The sequence below is a fragment of the Chaetodon trifascialis genome, chromosome 23, assembly GCF_039877785.1.
Source record: "Chaetodon trifascialis isolate fChaTrf1 chromosome 23, fChaTrf1.hap1, whole genome shotgun sequence".
NCBI classification, from domain to species: Eukaryota; Metazoa; Chordata; class Actinopteri; order Chaetodontiformes; family Chaetodontidae; genus Chaetodon; species Chaetodon trifascialis.
This window is the reverse complement of record NC_092078.1, coordinates 10,397,066-10,419,072: the sequence shown is the minus strand read 5'-3', so window position 1 is coordinate 10,419,072 and position 22,007 is coordinate 10,397,066. Positions and strand designations below refer to the sequence as shown.

At 45.5% G+C, this 22,007-nt stretch overlaps 1 protein-coding gene across 1 annotated transcript in view; it reads right to left on the bottom strand.

Annotated features, from left to right (window-relative positions):
• Positions 1–22,007, bottom strand: part of LOC139351284 (receptor-type tyrosine-protein phosphatase delta-like) — a 349,795-nt gene that overhangs the window by 89,467 nt on the left and 238,321 nt on the right. The window contains exon 10 of the mRNA XM_070993096.1: positions 4,104–4,289. Within this exon, the coding sequence (XP_070849197.1) occupies positions 4,104–4,206 (103 nt within the window). The 5' untranslated portion in view covers positions 4,207–4,289. The remainder of the gene's footprint in view (positions 1–4,103; positions 4,290–22,007) is intronic.

The following is a 22,007-nucleotide window of genomic DNA, read 5'->3' as shown; positions in this document are numbered from 1 at the left end:
GTGATCCTGGTTAGGGGGTGTGCGTGCATGCGAATGTGCGTGTATTTGAGACTTCTCCGTTCATCTGTGTGTCTGAATTAGCTCCTATTGCATCACAAGACAACATCAAGTGTTTATGGGAATGGTGATGTGTCTCTGTATGCATGCATCTCCCTTATTTATTTATTTTTTTTTAATGTTTAGATATACAAACACGTCGGCAAATCATAGTGATGATCATCAGCATTCCGCCCACAAAATACTATCAAAAGGACTGTGACACTGGCAGATGCTGTTGGATTGTTACCGCAGCGCTGCCAAACAAATTACTCCTCATAGAGCAGTGGACGCTCTTGGATCATAAACGTGTAACTTATAGTGAACATATGGGAAAACGGTTGCTCTCACAAAAACAGCGCCGGAGTCCAATTTTCACTCGGTGTCTTAAGAGAGAAAACGTTTCTCCTCTGATTATTTCACAGACATTAAGACATGACCATGTTTATGTTGTTTGCGGTGTGAGTAATTTCGCTCCCATCCTCCCCCCACCTTGCTTTTTGCACACTACAATGGCTCAAAAGAAGTGTCGCATCGATAAGACAATTTGCTGTTTTCGTCCTGCGTGGTTCACCCTTGATGGCTGGCTGGAAAAGGATTGCACATGCATTTGATGCCGCGTGCGTGTGCGCGAGAGAGAGGTGAGGTTTGGGTGTTAACGTCTTAATGTTTAGAGAGGCTGGAGGAGATCTGTCAATACTGATTTGACGTGCTAAAGAGGAGCGTACTGGCTCGCTGGGACTCACCATGCCATCCACCAGCAATGGGAGGAATCAATTAAAACACCATTAGGTCCAGGGTTTGACACGGTCCAACACAGCATGGGGGAGAGTGTGTGCGTGTTTTGTAAGCGGGTTTTCCATACAGATGTAGCTCAGCATATTTTCAATCATTTGAGAGAGAGAGAGAGAGAAAAAAAATCCTAAAACAGTCAGCAATTTTTAGTTGAGCTGCTGCTGGTGTGTGTGTGTGTGTTCGCTGTAGCTCAATCACTCAGTGAATCCAGGGGGGAACTTTGGAGATGCTCACAATGAGACACATTCTGACCTCTAACACCAGGCTTGTTTTTGCTTCCGCCTCATGAAACAATCCGTCGAGTTAATGAGCGGCTAAGTTGTTTGGTGTGAATGCCCACACCAAAGTTTTCATCCCTGCCCAGGTGGAGATTTTAAATGCTTCCAGCTTCCTTTTTTTTTTAATGTATTACTGTTCAGCAAAAGACACAGAGGAATTGTTTGTTGCCTCCCTGCTCTTCCTCTCTCGCGCTGTGTCCCCTTGGCTCACCGGGGACAATTATGCCCTTCTTTCAAGCTATTGCCAAGCCCAATTTGCCACACAAATTAATTGGGCTGCATTTGAAGAGCGAGGGGGACGGGGTGAAGGAGAAAACGAGAGCGAGCAACAGAGAGAGAAGGCCAAAGACGAAACAATAACAAACCAACAGACCAAACAGAGGAATGTAGCTACACAATCCTCTGAGATCATTCTTGCATCCTCCATGTTCTTCTCAGTTACATCCAGGTCTCGCTGGGAAACATTTGCAGAAAGAAACAAATTTGGTAGCACTCCTACTGACACATTAACTGCAGTGCGTGTTTATTAGGGGGGCCTGATTGGTATTTTTCTTGAGAGGGGGCTGCTGTGTCCACCGTGTGGGGTGGTGAGCAGGACTGGCTCCGAGGATCGTGCCATCTGTTGAGCAGGCCGACTCAGCCATTTTCTGCTCTCGTGTGTCTCATATCCTCCACCATCTCCACAGCCGGAGGCTACTAGCTCACACCCAAATAGATCCAGAGCACCAACAGAGGGCAGCTCTCCCTTCGGAAAAGCAGCCGCATTTCTGGTGCTGGGGGTTAGTCTGGAGCAGACCAAACTGAACAGAGGTCTTTTTGGTCCTCGGTGCGCACCGCAGATGGGGAGAGAGCCCCAGAGTGTCTGGGCTGGTTATGCATGTGCAGGAAATTAAGGAGCTTCTCAGTCGCTGGAAGGGGCTATTGCACCGCTTCCAAACGGCGAGGAGAGAAGGTGGGGAGAAGACAAAGACGCAGGCGAAAAAAAAAAAAAGCCCAAATAAGAAATGAGGAGAAAATTGGCAAGAGAGCGATTAAGTGGAAAAACAATAGAGGGGAGTTGGGAAAGGGAAGAACAAACACGGGCATGTGGGAGATCAGGCGGCGCAGGAGCAGAGTGGAGCAAATATAAATCCCCGGGCTAATATGCGCTGCCTGGAGCGGCTCTTCCTACGAACACACACTTGCAGCCTTGCCTCGGTTGCAGACAGGGCATGCACCTCATCCCCGTGACCTCCCCGACTCCCACACACACCCTCAGTCATTAACAGACAGCCACTGTGGCTACCTCACGATAAGTTTGTTTTGGCTTCGAGATGATGACCCAGCACAGCTGTCTAAGTAGGGTATGAGGTAGCAGCAGCTGCTCACAGCCAGACAGCGAAAGGAAGGAGCTGAATGGGGAGGGCTTTGTTGAGGTGGGGGGGGGGGGGGGGGGTGGTGAGCACAGAGGCGTCAAGATTCAGGGGCTGCTGACTGCACTTGTGCAGGTTTTTGTTACATTGGTGCTCAAATGTGACTGTGGAATGTCTGGACACGCGAGAGTGGAAGTTTCATCAAGACAGTTGTCTGAGGGAAGGTTTTGGCAATCGCGTTTTTTTTTTTTTCTCATCAAACGCTGTTTTGTGAATTCACACTAGACTGTGGAAGATGGGAGTTTCGGAAAAGATAACTACTAAAGAGCCCCCTCAATGGTAACGTTTATCGGCTGTTAATGCCGTTTTGGGAAGGTCCCGTAATTAAATTGTGTCAATAAATCCAAGAGCTGCACATAAAACGGGGGATAAACGGAGAAAACATTTCTCCATTTGCCTCTTCCCCGCTGTGAGACATATGTGGCGAGAGGGAGAGAAGAAAAATAAAACACATTTGAACAGATTGCAGGGAACATTTCTCAAGCACAAAGTTGAAAATCTCACCCATCAATTTCACTTTGCGTGGCTCTGTTGTGTGTGACCTTGGGTGAATGATCCCTTCATTCAGAGATATTCAGCTGAACTGAGGGGATTTCAGTCGCTGCAAAGGGAGCCATAAAACTTTTATTCATCCCTCTGTGACTCCAGAAGCTAATGATTCATGGATCTTAGTATAAAAAAAGAGAGAGAGAGAGGGTGGGAGAGGTGCAGATGCTGTGGTGCAGGACCAGAGCTCAATGAGGTTTGAAAACTGTTGTCACACATCAGTGGGCAGGTGTCTGATGTCAAGTAACTCAATTCCAATGACTTCTCATCATGAGATTCTTGGCTGAGGCCTGAGCATTTCTGGTTCACATTTCTTTTTTTGCAGCCGAAAAAAGCGGTTGCACAATAGGGACTTGAACACGTTTTGATAGTTTGGTGAGGTGAAGAGATGAGTCATTTTGAAATATAGGTGTGTGTGCGTGTGTGTATGACACTTAGATTCCTACATGCCCATAGCCGTGCTCAGGTTTGACTGGTACAGCATTTTCAAGGAAATCAACATGATTTGAAGACATTTTTTTCATTAGCAAATGTACTTCACAGCTTTAAAGATCCCCTTCAGATGTTTTTTAAGGTTTTACCCCCACCCCAAAATTAATAACCTTCAGAGGAATTTATAAAAATACCTTCCTACCAACTTTGCAAATTGATCATTGTGCAAAGAATGTCAAACATCTAAGTGAAGAATCATTGTGCAAAACACAATTTATATTACATTTGATATTGTTTTCATATCTCAACTTTTCTGATTCTGTATTTCCCCAATAGTTTCATTCATCACTTACTGGGCTGAATTTTGTGATAAACCCCAGTCTATCAGCAGACTCGTCACACCTCATACCGGCACGTGTGTTTCATGCACTTCATGAAGTATTTCAGTTGCACATGTGTTCCATGAAGTATTTATGTGTCTGATGATGTTCAAGGGGAAAAAAAAAAAAAAAAGAAACAAAACCAGTTCCACCCTTGCCGTCCCGCCCCCAACCCAGCAGGACACAACACTTGAGGCCCACGTGAAAGCCAACGGTCCACTTACTTTGAGCGTCGGCGAGGTGGAGGAACAGACCCAGGACAAGCAGCAGCGGCAGCAGCAGCGTGGGTCTGGCTCTGTGCATGGTGGGACAGCTTGGCACCAGCATGCTTTGGCAGCCTCGGTGGCGCTGGCTCACAGAGCCCTGTGAGTCAGTCTGGTCTGATTTCTCAGATGCAGGGTATTCACAGCCTATGCAAGGCAAGGAGGGATAGGCAGAGGGAGAGGGAGTGAGGAGGGAGGAAAAAAGAGAGAAAAAGAGAGAGAGGAACTGAATGAAACAAAGCTGTTTGGCTCCACGGGTTTTATCTATCCCTGCACATTTCTGACATACCCCCACACAGCCTCGGCTGGAGCTGACAGAGGATAGGAAGAGGCTGATGTGCTCACAGGGTATGTTCTGACAGTTCTCTAAATGGAATAGTCACTTCACACAATGTGTGTGCACGCGTGCATGAGAGGGAGAGCGATAGAGAGCGCGAGAGAGAGAGAGGGAGAAACCACACAGATGAAAGGCTGGACTAATAAGATTTTGCCTTCACAGCTTTGGTGGCGAGCGCCAATTAAATACACTGCATAATAAGAGTACATTTTAAGTCCTCCTAAGATCAGTGTTGATATCTGTTTCACATAAAGAGGGTCTCTGTTGTGTGTAAGAACGGTCAGGAAATGCAGGAAATATTCATAAACGCTGAAAGGCTATTTCATAGTTCACTTGGGAGTTTAAGTAAATTTGGCCACTGAGAGACTGCTGACTTTGAGTCTCTCTCTTTAAAGTACAATACGAGATATAAATGTTGTCTTTTAGTTGCACTGCCATATGCACATCCAGGAAAACCAGTTCATTTGACGCACATTTACACCTCATTTAATCCATAGTTGATGCTTTAATAGCTCTAAGTGCCTATACAAAGTGATGGCGTATTTTAGCTTTAGCACACACACACACACACACACACACACACACACACACACACACACACACACACACACACACACACACACACACACCTTCTATTTAATCCAGTGCTGCTCAAACAACAACTAAAATCTATAAGACAGAGTGGCCAAGTGTTGCCATTCATGTTTCAACCTTTTATCGAAGGGCCACTACAAGGCTGTGAAAAATCAATGTGATACAGTGAGCTAGTATTAGCTGCAGAACAGCTCTATCCCTTGTCATCCATTTGCTTAAGCCAGAGCTTGATCCTCAGTGATGGATGCTCTGCGGTAGTCTTCGACTCGTAACACGGCTCCCGGCTAATCTGAGCGAGCTTTGATGACATACTGTACTGCTGGTTAGCCTGCTAGCTCGTCGGCATGCATTGTTCTGCAGAATGCTGTTGTTTCAGCTGTGATGACTGGTGGAGGCGGACCCGTGCACGGTCTGCGTACCGTGACATTTCCGACACTTTATGTGCCATGAGATCAAACACACAACATGTCAGATCTCTTGAAGTTTGGGGATTCTGCAGTCTGTTCAGGAAGGCAGCAACCGTGCACGCAAATGCTTTTGCTAGAAATAATATTTCGTAGGGCTGTTTATCTGCAGATTTGACCGCCATGCACTGAAAGGAAAAAAAAAAAAGAAAAACAAGCCCCCCCCAAGCCCAATCAGTAGGCCCGATGATGACAAAGTACCTCATTTCCCTGTTACCAATCATCCTCTTTCTCGCTCCTAGCTCTCCCTCTTTCATTTCTGTGGGCTGTAAATGGCAGAAAAGACGGGAAGATAGCGCACCTGTCACACTCGATTTGTGTTGGGGGGAGATAGACACGACTACCTGTCTCCAAGCGCCGCGGGGCTAGCAGCAAGCGCAAGAGCGGGGGCCGTGTGGCGAAGGGAATCAATTTGAGGCAATCTCATCCCCCGCGCACACCACCACCGACACACACGCACACACTTACAAACACAAATGCGTATACATATACATACATCTGAGCACACCGGGCAGAAAATTTCACATGAGTCGTGTTTGTAGCGACTGTGGATTTGATTAGAATCTAGTGGACTGAAAAACCTGAGCTGGGCATGAAGGGATGAAGCTGCTGTGCAATCCATACGTCGGGCAGGTACAGCTGTCTGTCTCCGTCGGTTATTGTTTCACGCATCTGCCCCTCCAAATCAAAGTGATAGCCTCTGAGTTAATTAATGTGTGAATTTCCATAATGACATGACATGAGGCAGCACACAAGAAACAGTAGTCAGCAGCCCTCCCCTTCTCTATTCACACATGCACACACACACACCCATTTACACACACATACACACACGCTGATAGAGGCAAACAAAACCATCTGTATGTTGTGTAACCACCAGTGAGACGACCAAGAGGCTGCGCTATGCGAGTAAATACAAGGAGAAGCTAAAGTAAGCACGGCTAAATCACGCCCCTGAAACCTTGATTTATCCCAAAAATGAAAGCAATTATGTACGGTGTTGATTTGTGGTGTTCATTTTTACAAGTAAACTGCGCTGCAGATCCTTTCGGAATAAGCTCAGGGCAGACGAGCCACCTGCCAGACCTGGCAGAGGGGCAGCAGCCAACTGCATTGTTATCTGACAATGGATGCAGCCTAAATACTGCAGCTTTTTGGTAGGAAAGCTTGTGTTCGTGGATTTGTAAATACATGTATGAGCAGGTCCATGAGTTGAAATGATCCTTTGCATTTCCATCAGACCATATGAAAGGACTCGCTCAAAGGCGGCACCACCTGTGCCCATTTTATCCCCAACATGGCCGCTTTGTGTTGCACTCTGCACCTTCACTTTCATACATTTGGTGGCACTGATCCTCTCCATTGAACATTTATTACAATAGAAAGAAAAAAGTCTTGTCTTTCTTCCTGAGCCCCTGGTGGTATTATTGTGTTCCCATTCAGTGGCGCTTCATTCAAAGGATTTTGCTGCTGATAGCAATCATGCATTATTAAACAAAGCCTGACAACATGCACAATGTTAATTAGAAAACGGGGGAGTGTGTGGCGAGCAAAAGAAAGGCGCTGTTGAGCTGTCTACTCTCTCTCCTTCCCCATGATCCTTATCAGAAATGTGAAAGAGAAGGAGGGTGGGATGTTTATATTCTCCATAATGACTAGTCTCCTTTCTCATTTGAGCCTGTGTGTTTGGTATTCCGGTCTATTTAGACGAGCAATGTTATTAAGGGGGGCAAAACAAAAGAATCAGTCATATTTATCTCATATTCCAGCTGTACTGCAGTAAACTTGTTATGAGGAAGAATGCAGGCAGAAAAGTTCTGAGCTTCCCAAAGCAGCAGGTTCAAAACATCAGCTTCACGCCAATTGTGCCCTTACGTGTTGTTGCACATGCCGCAATGTTTTGGCAAAGCGAGCACAAACCAGCGGGAAGCAAATGCTGACACGAGAATGCTACTGATGATGCCATTTTGAACGAATTCAACGTGGGTTTGAGCCGAGCAGTTGCACCACATCATGCCTATCCTTCGTGCAAGTTGAATCATTTCTCTTTGGCCGGCTCCAGGGAATGTTCAGGCGGGGTGTTTTTAATTTCAGGCTCATGCACAAAACTGAATTGAGCTTCAAGGAAACAGTTGATTCGTGGTATGTTATCCTAACAGACCAAAGCGGCCACAAAAATGCCACCAAATCTATTAAGGCCAACCCCTCTGTAATTAGTCCAACACATGCAAGGACAAAGCACCACAAAACTACCGAGGATGTGATCCATACTGCATTGTGTTATAAAAAGTTGCCCAGTATCATGCCCAGCCAGGCAGAGCAAATAAGAATTCATTTCATTTTATGAGGCAGGACTTTCTATTTCCCTCCAGACAAGCACAGTTAAAGAATGCAGTAATTACCCCCCCACCCCCCACCCCCACCCCCAAACCACCACCACATGCACACTTTCAACCGACAATGATATGCAGAGCTATAGCAGTGAGCGCACAGGGTTGGCCGCCGCGTTGGCCCCGCAGTGATCTCTGATCTCTCTTTCTGACTCTTCAACTTGACGCTGAGACAGACAACACGTGCTTCATCGACCGCAGAGTCTGGGCTGCAGCACATACAGATTCCACCACCTTTGTTTTGCTGTTCACATAATACGTAATTATTCTCAGACGTGCAGCACCCTGATGGAGGCACAGTAGCCGATGAGCGGGGAATAAAGCGTGGAATGTTGGAGAAGAGCTGTGCGACAGTTACTTTTGATCTGCACCTCTTTGTTGTGTGTGTTTTGATACAAAAAACATAATTCATCACTGCCAATGTGCTGTTGCAGTGTTGCATCAGAGCTGCATAACAATTCCTAATTTGCCGAAATTAGAATTGAAACATTTATTTTATCCTCGCTGCTAATTGCTATTTCAATGCGTCTTTGCAACTTCACTGTATTTGCTGTTATATGTAAAATGCTGCATTAACATTTTACCACTATTAGTTATTTGATAGCTACCAGGAAAATAAATACCTACCAGCCATTAATGTGTCATTAAACACATCATTTGCAGAATACCAACAAAGATGCATTGTAGTACATGTAGTATCATTTAGCATATTTGTTTAGCACATGTAGCACATAATTGGTTATTTAAAAGGCTGATGTTCATAAGTACTATTCGCCTACTTAAGGACGATGTGTTGCTTAAATTAAAGCCTCAAGGTCAAAGGGCAGTGGCACTACACCTCGTTCGCCAGATCTGCTAACAGTGAAATATGGCTGCCTGTGACAAGCACACACTCACCGTGCCCGAGGGTTTTTTAAACATCATATGACCAGATTTGTAAAATAAGCTCATTAAAGGCATGGCTACCCACCCTCGTACATCTACGGCCGCCCATTTCCTTTGCCAGTCCCAATTTCCTCATCAAGAGGGGTTAAGCTTGGGTTCAGTCGCAATGTGTTTTACATGCTAGCTGCAGCCATCTTTTTCATCTTTCTCTCTGGTCCTCGCTCTAATGCCACAGTGCAAACTCTGTCAGTCTCTCTCCCCTGCACAAAGTCCCTTTCTTATGTGTAGTTCTTTCTTTTCTAAACCACTCTTCCCTTTTTGTTTTTTTTTCCTTCTGTTTGTTTTTCCTCTCATTTTTTTTTTCTCATCTGCCGCTACTTTCTGCTGCCCGCGATGGTGTGATTTAAGACCAAGTGACAAGGCCGTTTCTCACACATCGCTCCCGATCAGCCGGCATGTGTAATAACATCCCTCAAGCTAAGCTAAGCTATGCCCTCAAGTGCAGCCTCCACATGAAAGACCCTGACAACCACACATCAGAGGAGTTTATTTGCTTTACTTATTTATTTACTCCCCCACCCCCCTCCCTCCTTGCCTCCTCTGACCTCCCTCAAACAAGCCTCCCACGGTCATAAACTATCCTTTGGGTGGTGCAGCCTGACTTTTTGTTTGAGAAAGTCAGGGTTTATAGTTCCGCCTGCAAGCCCGACTAATTTTTGACAAGCAAATGTTGCAAATGCTGCAACTGATGTCTACTGTTATATCTTCTTTCCTTGTGAATGAATCACCCAACATGAAAGGCACAGCAGGGAGCTAATTGGGTCTGATGACATTTGTCTGTCTAATAATTGGTTTAAAAACACCTGCTGCTGCTGTAGGACAAGGCAGCCATCGCAACCCCATCTCAATTGTGTGTCCGTGGCAAATTAAAGCCAGGAGATTTCAAAGCCACCCTGCCTTTTTTGTCCGTAAACTGATCCGAAATGTTGCCCCACAAACAATGCAGTATAACATTTCTTCACCCGCCTCAGGAACACGGTCATTAATCAAATGATACGGTCGGGCCTTTTCTGTGATACACAAATACTAGCCACCATCCACTACAAACAGAGGTTACACATCTTCATAGAGCACAAACGTCCGTAAAAACAACTTTGTATCTTGAAGACACAGGTCAAGGAGAGGATGCTGCAATTTGAAAAGTGTTACCTTGTTTGGGTGCAAAGAGCAAGGTTGTGTCCTCATGAGAATTCAGCCCACCCAAACTGACCTTGAGCACACACTTTAGTAACTCAAACGACCATGCAGCATCAGCTCACCAACACTCCTCCTCCTCCCGCTCTTCTGTGTGTGCTCTTTTTGTTTTCAACAGCCTCTCCTTGACTTTCCTCTCTACCTGGTCTACCTCGCCACTTTCCCTCCCTCTCCCCCGTTTCTCTCACTTCACCTATCCCATTCCCTCATCTCATTCCTCTCGCCACGTTTCCCAGCAGCTGTTGGGTTCAGATGGATGGTCCCCAGTGCAAGACCCTGACCTGCACTCTAGTGACTGATTATCCCAGTGCCCTGTTGTGCTGCTCCCTGAAAGCATACCAACACTCAGCGCACACACAGGCACTCGCAAACAAGCGCACACGCACAAGGTTACGGAGCTACTGGGTAAGCTTTTGGGACATGGAGGAGTTTTTTGGGGGGGAGCACATAACCAAAGCAACATATTTCATCAATGTCTGCACGTTTGGATCGCCTCCTCTGATCTTGATGACACGGGTAAACACACTTCTATTGAACTCTGATGGATGACACTAATGCCTTTTCAATGGGCAGCAGATAAAACCACAGCCGAGTACAATCAGCCTTTGGGTAAGCGTGTGAGCTGGGTAAACTATTCAAACGATTGCCTGCTTGTTGGGAGGCCTTTTTTTGTGCTAGTCACAGTGTGGGCGGCTTCTATAGTGCAAGCATGTGCCACTCGGGTTGTGCTTGACCTTGCGCATCAGCATTTAGTGTAGGGAAAGAACTTGTTATCATGCAAACAGGCTGAGTCTTGAGGGGTCTATTGTTTCGGGTGCAGAGAGTGTGGCAGGATGAGGGGAAAATGAGAAAAATGGTAGACGCAGCAGCAGCAGCCAACCTGGAATGGCTGGGATTAAATTTATGCCGCATGAACAGGGGAGGGCAAAATCATGTTACATATTATGAACCAGAAAAAAAGAAGGGGGAGTGAGAGCAGGGCGGAGCAGAGTGGTGGAAATTTAATGGATAAGGGGAGCAACGAGGCAGAGAGGGAGAGGTGGCGAGAGAAAGGAGAGGAGGACAGGGCAAAGTAGTGTAGAGGGAGAAAGGAGGAAAGGAAGAAGCAAAGAGGGAGAGGAGAGCGCGCTGTAGGGTAGAGAGGAGGAGAGGTGGAGGCAGAGGGAGGGAAGCAAGGGAATGTGCCTCACTGCCAGCTTTTCTCACGCTCCGTCTGTGCTTGTACGCCTAACAGAGGCAGCGCGAGGGAGATGGAAGAGAGGAATGAGGGACAGAGGGAGAAAAGGCAGGGGCTGCTGAAGAGGAGATGATAGTTGCGAGGCCAGTCTGACAGTCTAAAACTATCGTTTCCTGAAGGGAGGGACCTGGAAAGAGGACAGCAGGTGAAAAATTGAGAGAATAATAAATACGGCGCACGAGAAACTCGTCAAAAGCCACACACTCATGTCCGCATCCAATCGGCTAGATGCGGCATAAAACACAGAACTCCTACACATACATGCTCACCAATGTCAACTCAGGCATTCATGTGCACAAATAGACACACACACGCCGATCGCAGGCACGCATACCCTTTGCACCACATGCTCCTGGCACTTTGACATCTACCCCCAACACAGCAACGGTCTGTGGGAGGATGAATAATCTCACTTCCGTGAGGCAGAGAAAATGAGAGAGAGGAAGGAGGGTGAGAGGGAGGTTGTTCCCAGCCCGGGCTCATGTCGTTTTATGGAAAGTACAGAGCCCTCGAACAGACAAAACAGCATTCCACTGCCACTCGCCGACATGGCAGAAAACATCACAACAGAGCTCCATTGAAAATAACTGAATAACACGGCACTGGGAATTGTGTTGCCCCCTAATACATATGGCATAAGTCAACAACAATATGCCTCCTTATCTCTTGGAAAACAATTGAACACCAAGGTGCATTGTGTGGTGGTGACATTTCCGTGGCTTTTGTACACAAGCCAGGCCGTTTGGTATGTAAATGCACTACTTAGGCGTACATGAAGGATGTAAGGAGGCGCTTGGGGCATACACGCTACACTCATAGGGCAGTGAAATAATTAAAATGCCAAGTGTCTCCCATTATCTAAATGCTAATTTGCCTCGATATACCCTGAGCTAAAATGTAACGCCACATTACGGACGCTGTAGTGCACTAATGCAGCGGCGGCTGAATTTCACTTCAATTAGCCTAGCACATTGTTTGCTATCTTTTACCTAAGGTGATGCCGCGGAAATTTTCACAAGTGCACTCGTCACATGGCCTAAGCGTCAATCCATGTGGATTTCTTAAATGGTTCTTGCCCCTCTGTTTCGCGGGCAGCTGATCTTTAGACATGTAATTTAAGCTAAGATGAAAGGTGAAAATTCTGCTGTTAATATGAATTCCACGTGTTATGTCAGCTTTATTAACAGACTCCTGCAGACTTGGTCAAGCTAGTGTTCATGAGGACATTGAGAGCAGTGCTTCGTCTTCAGTGTACTGGTGTTTTTGCCATGACTCAGATTTGATAAGAAAGCCTGAGTCAACAACTCAAAGAACCGACAGGCAGCATTAGAACCAGAAGCTTATCAAAGCTTTTTGCATGAAAATAGATCAGTGCCAACAGGGAGGGCAACGGGACAAAAAATATTATCAGAGATATGAGATGTTTTTGCTGAACACACAGATAGAGGTGAAATTGTGTTGTTTCTGCTTTTCCATCTATATCCTGATAAGACTGTCAAAGGACATGCAGGGGGAGGGGGATGAACAGCATTTTAGAACGCTGTTTCAATATTTCAGGAGCTCAGGTATCCTTACTAACATTTACTGAGCACTTTGATGTGGGTGCTGCTGATTAATAGATTTGAAAAGCTAAACTTCTTTTTAGTTCTTGGATGCCCTTGAAAGGTGTTTTAGCCAAGCTGAGCTATAGTTCTCATGAAAGGCAGTGCAGGCTGCTTGTGCAACTCAGTCGAGGGAAAGCAATGGTTCACCCCGAGGCAAAAGCAACAATTCCCCCTTTGTCGTTTCACTAAGACAAATGCTTGCCATTGCTACGTTAGCAACCAAACAAGAGCAGTTCCCCGTCAGTGATGGTATATTGTCGCACTCGAACAAGACATTTTATTATGCTGCTGAAAGCGAATGAATAGGTCCTTTTCACCAGCCACAGTTTGGAGATTGAAATTCAAATCAAATGCCACCTTCAAACAAATGTCAGTACAGGAAATCAAAACCGTTCTGTCAATGCCTGGCATCAAGCAAAATGCACAGTTTGGCATTTAGAAGTGATTTTCTCTTCCTCCGTCGTTGTTTCATATAAAATTAACTTGGCAGTCGTCAGGAAAAACGCATATAAACCCACATCACACAAACACTCTTCATTGCTCTCGCTCTACATCTAACGCCCTCTTAGAAACCTTTATACAAGCTCCCCCAACCCAATACAATCCACCCCCGAACACTCACAAACATGATTAAGACACTGTCAAGCCTGACATTGCCATCTCCCATGCTGTCAGTGGCCCTCACTGGGAGTCGCTGTTGACTGACTGCATGGATGTGCCTTATCATTAACAGGGCCGCCTGTGCCACCACGGAGGGGCTTTGATGACAGAAACTAAGGCCCCAGTGCCTGCCCCTCCCATTTTGCCTGCCCAAGTGTCATCTAAATGAGATAGGGCCCAGGAGCTAAGGGATTAGGAACTGCATAATTACCTATTTAAAGACCCTAATTGAGCATTTCATTAAGAGACTGGCACTGAGATTTTGCCAAGGAGGGCACTACAGGGAGAGAGACACATTTGCCTGTGCGTGCATTTGTGTATGCATGCGTAACCTTGAATTCAAGGGTTACCTTGTTAGCCTGGATGTCTTATTTTTTTTTAGCTGTTTGTTTACATTGCACTTGGACTCTCTGGCACACGAATGTGCAAGTAAATCCAATAGACATCCACCTTTAGAAACTGACTGTCTATACATTACTTTTTAACTTACATCTGTCCATAATAAAGACTTTGTGTGAATTTATAGCAATCTTTAATTCAGCTGCCGCTGGCTGCCCTCATTACCTGAGCGTGTTTGTGACTGCACCAGGTTCTGGTCACATTGTTTGCTGTTGAATCAAAACAAAACAGTCTATATTCTATTCTATGACTTATTAATGATTTAGTTATTCAATCTGCCGTATGAGTTAGCAGCGTGGACATTTTCCCACAGTGACCAAATGCAAAATGTATGAGTTTCCTCATTCTGTAGTGCTGATATTACATATTTTATTGCAGGCTTTTATCATTCTACTTTATTTACTTAAAAACTGTTGTTATGGGCAGTAGACTGAGGCATTAACCCCTTGCTTTAACCAAAGAAAATTTGTTGGAGAGATATGCACAGATTTTGTGTTAATGTGATGCAAATTCTGCTCCAGTTGTTCCAATTGCTATTTTTAGGTAACGTTGTCATTGTCAGAAAAATAAAGCTACAAACTAAAGGAGAACAGTTCAGAGCACTGCGCGCAGCTACATGTGATAAAAGAAAAACACCACGAAGCTAAAACATTTCCCATCTCCGTGAAGCTAATTGCATCCAACAGAGGGGAAATTTGTGTGCACACATTACTATTAAGTTTCCTCTAGGCCCGTGACAAAACACAGCAAGTGAGTTAATGCCACGCACATTGCCAGCCGTCAAACACATACTTTCATTGACGCCATGGAGTGTCAGCCCCAAGGTTTCCAGAGCCACATCTAAAGCAGTTTTGTCAGACATGAGATGAGATACAAGAGGGATATGTATCTTTTTATCTGCCTTACAGAAGCTAGGATAATACAATTATTCATTGTGATGTTTACCACTGAAATTGAATTTCTGATGTGGAGCTGAGATAGTTTGAAAAAGAACATTTTGCATTTACTTCAAAGGAGGCTTTTATTTGTGCTGGCTTTAAGATCTTCAGAGCTATTGTAGCAACAAGTACTACCAGTACAGGGCAGAGAGAATGCTATTCATTTGCCCTGCCAACGTTTAACATTTTTTGGGTGGCCACAGATTCCTTTGCAGTTTCGAGACATGACTAACTGCTCATTTACTCTCATATTTCAGTGCTGGGACATTTGTGAAAGATTCTCTGTTTGGCTCATAATTCTGAGATTGTTACGAGCTCCACAATCCTACATTGGCCAATGACAGGGGCTAAACTCACTGAACAGAGATGGACTCTGGACGACACCAAGGACCCCTGATTACGAGCAATTTCAACAGCGACAATCATTCGAGCTGAATGCTAGACCCAAATACTTTGCTGATGACCAAACTGACCTGATTTCCATCATCCAGCAGGCTGTGACTCTGCTTTGCCCCCTCATCATATATATGGGATCACTGGGGATGTTGTCAAGTCACTGGCAGTTGCCTTGCGCATGATTGACTTGTTTGCTAAACGACTATCATCTGAAGTGGCAACCTTAGCTGGGGGCTATTGGAGTCTTTGGGGCAGACACCAGCTGCTAACTGCTACAGATAAACAGTCCGTCCCTCTGGGGGTTCATATGAGCACTATGGTGGGGAGTGGTGCTGAAGTCTGGCCAAAGATGCTCAGGGCTGTAATGACACTGAAACATCATGAGTCAGTCAGTGCTGCTCTAGCACCAGACCTATTATTCTTCTTTGACATGATGGAGGTTGAAAAGGTTCCTGCACTAGCAAGTAAATGAACCTGGAATCTCGTACATGACAGGTGAGAAATCTCTCCCTGAGCCACAAGTGATAAGAAACTCAAAAGTAGACATGAAAAGTCAACGTCTGGTTCAATGTTAATTCACAGTCGGACTGCTGAAAGGCCTCGAGAAATTATACTATCTTTCGATATCATGATGAGTATCTAGACAGTTTACATAAAGGTGAATCAAAGCCATGTTAGCACCCTTTGATGGACCTGAATTGAAGATGTCGGCATGGAGAGTGACAGACACACTAACTGATACAACAACACAAGCTGCTGTCTTCATATCTGGAATGCGAGCCTAAAGCACTAATCTTATTGAGTTGTGCAAGGAGCTGCTGCTGCTGCTGCTGCTGCTGCTGCTGCTGCTGCTGCTGCTGCTGCTGCTGCTGCCGCTGCGGCGACGTCTTTAATGTAAGCATGGGTAGGTGGGTAGGTTAGTTAGTGGCTCGGGCGCCTTATCCAAATCTCTCACTTCAGAAGTCGTCGTCTAACTCCCTCTCTCCCTTTGTTGCCTGACAATGAACTTGAACAATGAAGCGCGCCGTAAGCCTCAGAGTCTGAAATATATTCACTTGTGCAAATGGCAGATTGGCAAAGGGTACACAAGAAAGCAAGACACATAATCTCCTGGAGAGAAGCTCTTTGTGCAAGAAAGCATGCACGTGTGTGTACTCTCTTCCTGCGGAAAATTCTGACGGCCTCGTCACTACTGTGATTGTCAACTAGAACATAAGCCTTCGTGCTCGATCATGGGAATACCTCATTACCAGATTTGTGTGAGTACAAAGACTGTTTAAAGACTGATTGTGACTTGCTATGGATGTAGACATGGAAACATTTTACAGGGCCAGTATTGGCTAAAATGTTTTAAGTTGTCACTGAATTTTGCATCTTTTTTCCCATGATCAGTGCTACATTTAATGTTTGTCCTGTCATGGTAGAAATGCACATGAGCATGTTTTGAGCCCGCATTCAAGACCAAACACCTGGATAGATATGGAAAATGTAGGCAAAACATTTCATAGATTTAGCATTTGTGTGTGGTCTTGTGCATGCCAAAGTGTGGAAAACTACACTGCAGAGTTCCCTTTAAACCAGGCAGTTTCTACTCCAAACTTCCTCAATAGTTCTGCCAGCTCTGGTGACAGTGGAGCCTATCTAACGGGCGGCCCAATGTGGGCCCTATCAGACCCCATCTTGGCCTTGTGCATTCCATATCTCCCCATCTCAGGTGGGGAGACATCCATCTTGATTTCTGCTGAGTGCCAAAAAGAGGTAGCAGGAGAATGAGAGGAAGAGACGGAGAGGAGGATGGAAGGGGGGTGTTCACCTGATAAGGCAGCTGAGGATCAGAGGAGAGGATCTCGGGGCGCGTGGCCCCAACATGCTGGAAAGAGGAACTTCATCTTTATCTAATTACCACAGGGCCGTTTTGCCATGGCAGATAGCATGAGCGTTTATGGCGGCTGGCTGCTATCACAGCTCTCTCGTGCCTTTACAAACACACGCATTCTCATGCACAAACTTATGCAGATATGATTAACATTCAAACACACTTCCAGTGACGCACAGAGGTGCAGGCGCGCACACTGACTCCACACACACATACATGAGGCCCAGGGCTGAGTGCCATAACAGCCCAATGAAATATATTCAGATTAGAAAGGTGTCGCATTACTCTCCAGCCGGATGATAAATACGCGGTTAGCACCATCATTAATCTTGTACCCCTCCCCACCTTCCGCCTCCAGACGTGGTGATGTAAGGGGAGGGGAGCCTGCATACACTGGATGGAGCTAGTGCCTCAGTTAGGGCTGCAGCGGTGCGGCTGGTGCACGCATTGAGCAGTGGCACTGCCTTGTTCTACGAGGTCTCGCAAGCATGAGGGTCAGGGCATTCTGACTCATTGGGCTCGCTTGTTATGTCACTGTTCGGAAAAAGGCAGGCTGTTGGGTTGAGCTGAGGTCTCGCTGATTCTTTATTCAGAGATCATTGCAGTGAAAAATACACAAAGCCCCTCCTCATCTGTTGCACACAGGCTCTTTTGTTCTCAAGCTGTCCATACACTCTCACTGTCATTTCTTTAAATTCACCTCTCTTTCCTTTCGCCTCAGCCTCCTCTTTCTTTCGAAGCACAGCTCTTCCTGCTGCCACCCTCCCTTCTTTCATCCCAAGGGTTCGCTGACATATTGCCCTGAATTGCATTTCATCGTAAGTGGCCATTGTCTGGCTAATGAGCATCATGCATAAAGCACTGGAGGGCTGAGAAGACAATGATAGACATACACACAGAGACAGAAACACGTGCTGGGCGCAGGGGAGGATTCACCATCAGTGGTTTTAGCAGCATATTTCTCCTGCAGCCACCGCTGTGTCCCTCTAGGGAGGCTTCAGACAGACAGTTCAGACAGTGGCACGTTGCCCTCAATACAAACACAGCCCTAAAGAGGGGTCAAAGGTCAAGAGCTGAGGAAATTACGTGTGATAAATTGGTGATGGTGCCTGTAGTGTTGTGTATATGCGAGTGGGGTCATCCTCCCCTTCCGCTTCTCCTCCGCTGGTGTGTTTGATGGAGTGTATAGTCTTTGAAAGTACAGTCTGTGTCTCCAGCACGCTGAAAGTCAGAGTTTGAGCCGGATCCTCCCACATATCCTTATTCAAGTGGTGCCTCTTGGGAAACAACGAGGAGGAGCACTTCAATGGATTTTGTGAAAACGGACGGCAAAAAAAAATGTAAAACACTCATCATGCTACAGTGACATTATGTCTTTTTTATAGTATAGTAAGTAAGTATAGCAGCATCTGCTCAGACACTAATATGTGGGAAAAAAAGTAGCGTATTAGGAGAAACCTACGAGAAGACCTCCCATTGACTAAATTCATTATGTAATTATCAGTGTGCTGACATCTTGCCAAAACAGTCCAACCCTATACCAAAGTATTCTACATTACAACAGCTTAATTTAAGCTTAACAAAACACTGGCACAGACTAGTGTATTTATCTTAATCATACATTTTCAACAGAAAACAGATCCAACCCACTGGAGCACTGCAAACTGTGTCCCTGAAAAGTGGTTAGACATCATATTTACAAGATGTTTTGCTGATTCAGAAGTCTTGCAGGAGGAAAGTCGGGTTGATTGAAAATTCACGGCTGATCTCACATTCCAAGGGCGATTTTTCGAGGGCCATTTTCTCGTTGTTGTGAGCTACTTCTGTCCACAGTCAGACCCGAAAAATACTTTGCGCCTAATCTCTGTCAACTCTGATTATGGCCTTTATTTTCTAATGTCTGCATTCAATAATCGCCAAGACAGCAACGGGATGAGTTTCATTCTTGCCGAGACCTTTGAGCTCAACAACAAGCTTACACTGGGACTATTGTGTGAGAAGGGCCAATATAAACTCCAGTGTTTCATTGCAAGATGGCTGATTAGCTCTTAAGGGGGCTGTAAAGAATTTGGTGCCTTCGTCTGGGGCTTCATTTTGGAGGCGCTTGTTAAATTAGGGTGATGAAAACTATTCTGAACATGCATCGCATACACTGGTCTATAAAATGATCGTATCATCGAGCACAAATTCCACACAAAAATTGTCGCGCTCGCACGGTTGCTTTGTGTTGAGCCAATTGTGTGACCACTTTTTTATTGAATCTCTCAGTCGCCCCCAATCACTCTGTGCTCCATAAAACGCTGGCAAGCGGATTGGGGCTACTATAATGGTGGCTCAATGCAGAAATAAACTTGTTTTACTGCTGCAAACAAAGTGATGTGACCTGGAAAGGTTGTATTTTTTGCTGGGATAATGACTGTATTTTAGAGTCAGGTCTCAGTGTGAACTCTAATTACTTGTCTGGGGCCACTGAGCTACATTGGTCTCAAGCACCTAGTAATGAAGTCCATATTGGTTCCATGTTTATTAAACACGATGTGAATGTCTGGCGGAAATATCTTTCCTGACTGCTCATGCTCTGGATTTATCTTTGCTTAGGTTCTTTTCTTCGTAGGTGAACATGGGCTGGAATCCTGCAGGTTTTGATATTTAAGATAAAATAATCCGAGCACCCAGAGTTCAAGTGCTAATCCAGCACTCCCTCCATGCCAGGGCTTGCTATATCATGGCCTTTTTTACCATCTCTCAACAATCGTCGCAGCAGCCAAACCGTCTCATCACATGAATCATCGTGAACAATGAAGGTCCGCCTTGCTGAAGCAAAATGTTTAACCCAACTTCACCAACTCTGACACAAGGTTGAAAGAGATATCGTTTAAGAAAATGCTATTTGACTTTCACATTTTATATGATTTCATTATCCACACTCTGCAGAACTGGCTTCCAGTTAACTTAATCACTGTGACACCCATTTCTCATAAATATGCAAATACAATTCAGAAATCTTGAGTACTTGGAGAGCAAAAGGGACTTGAGGCGAAAGCTTGCCGAAGACCCCTTCCCAAATCTCATGTCAAATCTTTTGAAAACCTGCACATTATTATTTTTTTCTGGAGTGATGAAGTTTCTGGGTTCCCACAGCAACATGTTTTGCCAAAACACAGCATGCTTGCTTGTCACAGTAAATTTAATCATAGAAAATGGGAGCACTCTGTGCTGCTCTCATCACTGCCACTTCTTTTGAGTGGTTTTGTTTCCACTGTGGTTAGAATTGAAGCAGATAGAGGGGAGGCACAACAAAGACAGAAAACCATCCCTGCAATCTTAATGAAAATAATATCATAAAAATGGCACAATGGAGGTCTGGTTATATAGCTACAAACATAATTTTACACTCAGGTCCTTTGTGTCCCTATAGACAACTGGCTCACTTGTAAAACAGTCCTCCACAGACTCAAAGGCGGCATGGGTTTGTGAGATGGAAGGGAAAAATAAAAGGGGTGTGAGGCAAGAGAAGGGGATTTGTAGGGGTATTAAGGCGTTGCATGGCTGCTGGCTTGTGCCTTATCCCACTGTACATTCCAGCGGTGTGCAAAACTTTAGAGTCCTCAGCCAAGAAAAAAAAACTGAAGGTTTGATCGTCCATGTGCAAAGACTACCCCCCTTAAGGAGGAGCATCTCAATCCATTTTCTGTCAGCTGTCTTGTCTCGCCTCTGCTGTGTATCTGCTCGCGTTCCCGCTGATCTACTTAATCTCTGACAGGGGGGCAGAGCTTGTGGACTAACAGCTGGGAAATCTGTGCCCCCCCCCCACCCCACCCCACCCCCCCCACTGCTCTTGCGCTCCTCCTCCTCCTGCCACCCACTCTTTCTCCAGCTCGCTGCCCGACCAGGTCGGCCTACTGACGGCTAATAAAAGAAGCGGCCCTTGACTGTGAACAGCTGGGTTCCTGTGATCTAACTCGGCAAGTGGCTTGCAGGGGCTTTTTCTCCGCGAGTGGAACAGTAAAACACATAAGAATAGCACAAGAATGAGAGCGACAAATACAGTACACAAAGAGGATTGGGATAAATGGGGGGGGGGCATAAAAGCTGGAGCGTAAGAGAGAGAAAAGTGGGAGAACAGACATACAAGCATGGGGTGGTAAGCTGGAGGAAGGGAGCTCAGAGGCTGTCTTGTCCCTGGCTTTTCATGGCCTAACCAGCTAATCAATAGCACAGAGAAACACTATTTCAGCTGGCTCACTGAGCTCTCTCTACAGGAGAAATACTGAGAGTGCCAACTCAGTCTTTCTATTTTTTTATTTTTTTTTCTCTGCTCACAGTGTGTGAAAGCAGTATCTCTTTTAATATATTCAGGTGATGCACAGGAAGTGATGTATCTCGTGCTGTGGTGAGTGTGCACCTACGCAGGAACCTGAGATGGACATTAAAGGGAACACAGTGAGTGGGAGCAGCTGAAGTATGTCAATGATGTGAACAAGAGAAAGCTCGACTGTTTATGCGGCGGGGGAACTGCAGTGTTTTAAGACTTTGGCAAACAGAAGAAGCGGGTTTTAAAAGAATGAAATGATCAAAACGCTGACCATAAAAAGAGCAGCCAAGATGGCCATCTCATCTTACCATTAATAAAAACAAACAGAGAGAGAGCAGAGTGATTGCAGGAGGCTGCGAGGATTATTTTAGATATTGACCCTGCTTTGAAACTAAATTCTTCTGGTCCCACGAGACCGCTTTGATGCGTCTGTGGGAGCGCATTGGGAATGGACGAGGTCCTCCCCTCGCTCCTGCTGGCATTCCACTCTGGAGAGAGACGTGAGAGCGGCAATGT